Consider the following 2,953-nt stretch of genomic DNA (forward strand, 5'->3'; position numbering starts at 1 on the left):
CAAATCTGGTTGGACCACTGAATCTATTGGAATTCATCCTTCTCATGTTTCTGGATAATGGAGAAGTGCAGTTTCTTGTAGAGTGTCCAAGTTTTTTGCAGTAATTGCATTGTGTTGAGGGTGTATCTGGTGGTGCAATCGACGGTGGAACTGTGCAACTCACGTTGATGCTCTGGAGATATTGGACATTGCTAGGTGGCCAAACTTCTTACAATTGTGACATTAGACCTGAGACAAGTCACGTTGTGTTGATGGCATTGGGATAGGCAAACTGTTCCTCTGATTGTTGAAGTTTGGTCGAATGGATGGCGTTGCAAACACTCCTGAGATCTTCGAGTTGACACGTTTGCGCGTTTCTTCATCAATAAGTTTGGACAAGGCGGCTTCAACAGTTGGTAAGGGTGAACGATGAAGAATAACATCTCTCACAACTTCAAACTCTTCTCTTAATGTCATCAAGAGTTGTACTAGCCGTGTTTCTTCTCTATGTTTATCCCATAATGCCAAATCAACAGTAAATTTTGGTTCCATAGCCAGTTGGTTCCAAATTAAAGACATCTTAGAGTGGAAGTCAGAAATCGATTGATCATTTTGTTGCATAGCACGAATATCTTGTTCAAGTTTATATCGTTGAGCAAAGTTGATTTGTGTATACCTTTTCTGCAGAAAACCCGATGCCTCCTTGGCGACTTCAAAGGTGGTGAGTTGCATACTGATTGAGGTGATTATAGTGTTACTAATCCATGTGAGGATCTTATGATTGTTAACTTCCCAAGATTCTTTGGCGTCAACTGTTGTACCTTCTTTGTCTTTCTCTCTGACACCAGAGGTGCCTGCTGTTGGAGCTTTTTCTGTTCCATCTACATATTTCCACATGCTTCTTCCCTTGAGAAAGCTCTTCATAAGAAAAGACCAGTGATTATAGTTTGTTTCATCTAATATGACAGTAATCGGCTGAAAATCTTCTCGAGACATGTTCACAGATTTTAGGTTAACATATAACTAGTTTTCTGGATTTAGGGTTTCAAACTTTGAAGGAGAAAACAGACTAAGAGACACAAGACAATAGTTTACTGGAAGATGTTTAAAGGTTTATGCAGCAGAAGAGTGGATTCTCAGATCTTACGTAGCTCTGATGCCATGATAAAACATGCACACCAGATGGAAACTAGATTGGTTGTGAAGAATAATCTTTTAGTACATATTCCTCAATGGGCAATCGCCCCATATATACAAGTTGTACAACTACAAGTAAGGAAAGAAAAAGATACACAACATATGATATGATCTTATACGATCTTACAACACATGGAAACAGGATATACATAGCATATCCTGACAATCTTAACATATGCTACATGTATATTTCAGCAATGTCTTCAACATGGTTAATAGGTCTGTAATGCTTCAAGAAGTTAGGACCCATTTCCTTTCAATTTCTAAGTGGGCTGAGTTTTGTTACTCAGAGCCACCAAGGTTATACTACAATGAATCCATCTTGTCTTCTTCTCAAGGGGTGCAACAGGAGACCCTCTTGGCCCCCTCCTATATTCGCCCTCACTCTACACCATTTGGTCAGGATGATTGCGGAAGAATTCTAATTAGATCTACAGGCGTGGTATTTGGACGACGACACGATTATTGGTGACACTTTCAGGGTTTCTAAATTCTTCAACATGATCCAAAAAGAGGGAAGTCGGCCTGTACTCCACCTTAACATTACCAAGACAGAGATCTTTTGGGCATCTTTGGACGTACGATGTCTGGGAGGTAATTCACACCTCAGATCGGTAGACCTACAACTGGAATAAAGTTGTTAGGGGGTCTTGTAAATACAGGCCACGAGTTCTGTAACAGTCGGATCAAACATAGAGTGCTCAAAACAACCGAACTAATGGATGCCGTAAGGAAGTTAGATGACACCCAAAGTGAATTGTTGTTGTTACGAAGTTGCGGTGGGGTGTCTCGCCTATATTTTTCTATGCTAACCGCTAGGCCTAATTACATCACAGATGCTCAGGGCATATTTGATGCTCATTTGTCGCAGCACTCATGCCACATTATCACTAACGATGGACCTGGCATGGGCTTTTTGCAGTATCGTTTGTCTTTCCTTCAATTTAGGTTTGGAGATTTGGGTATATACTGTATGGCTTATGCAATGAACTATTCCTACCTGGCATCCAGACCCAGCCCCTTGAAATCACTATCTTACGTAATGCACTTTTACAATGACCTAATGATAACATGCATCACGCTATTGAACTATACTCCAACGTATGTCTTGATGTCAGCATCGAGCTTACTTCCCCCATCCCATGAAGACCTTGGCAGTGAATTACTTTGATGTTATCATTAAGGAAATGTCGGAGAAATTCTCTATGTCATCTCGTGACAGTGCTCTTTGGCAATACAATAAAGCGAACCATGCTCAAGACTTCCTCAAGGATATACTAATAGAAGGACTTAATCAGTGAGTAAGTGCACATCAATTTGGCGTAGGCTTGCGATACAGGCTTGGTATTCTATTATTTATAAACGGAAGTCAATATGCTTTCTGTGGAAGAGATATGGACTGTTACGGGGACCATGCTCTATATTGTGCACACGAAGTAGGCCTCAAGTTCCGTCATGACCTCGTACACGATACTATTGCATATATGTGTTTTCATGCAAGAGTACCAGCCGGAAAAGAAGTAGCTAGCCATGGGTTTGTTAGAAAACAACGGCGGGGCTCTTCGTCCAGCCGACATCCTAGTGTACAATAGGGATAACAGGTGAGACAAGTGTCTAGATGTTACTGGTGTATCTCCATTCAATGGTGGTGGGGTTCACACGCTCTGACCTGCTGGGTTAGCACTGAACAATGCCATCACTCAGAATCATAAGAAATATTTTCGCAAGTGCTTCCCCAAGGTTATGACTTTGGTACCTTGGCCTTTACGATATTTGG

At 41.2% G+C, this 2,953-nt stretch overlaps 1 protein-coding gene across 1 annotated transcript; it reads right to left on the reverse strand.

The window, feature by feature from the left end:
* Positions 1-222: 222 nt before the first annotated feature.
* LOC113311802 lies at positions 223-975 on the reverse strand. Its single transcript, XM_026560602.1, has one exon. The coding sequence runs from the start codon at positions 973-975 to the stop codon at positions 223-225; it is 753 nt and encodes a 250-aa protein (XP_026416387.1).
* Positions 976-2,953: the final 1,978 nt, after the last annotated feature.

The sequence above is a fragment of the Papaver somniferum genome, chromosome 9 (genome assembly GCF_003573695.1).
Source record: "Papaver somniferum cultivar HN1 chromosome 9, ASM357369v1, whole genome shotgun sequence".
In the NCBI taxonomy this organism is placed as follows: Eukaryota; Viridiplantae; Streptophyta; class Magnoliopsida; order Ranunculales; family Papaveraceae; genus Papaver; species Papaver somniferum.

Excerpts from the sequence above, each read along its gene's own strand:
- LOC113311802 (XM_026560602.1), bottom strand. The coding sequence starts at position 975 with ATGTCTCGAGAAGATTTTCAGCCGATTACTGTCATATTAGATGAAACA.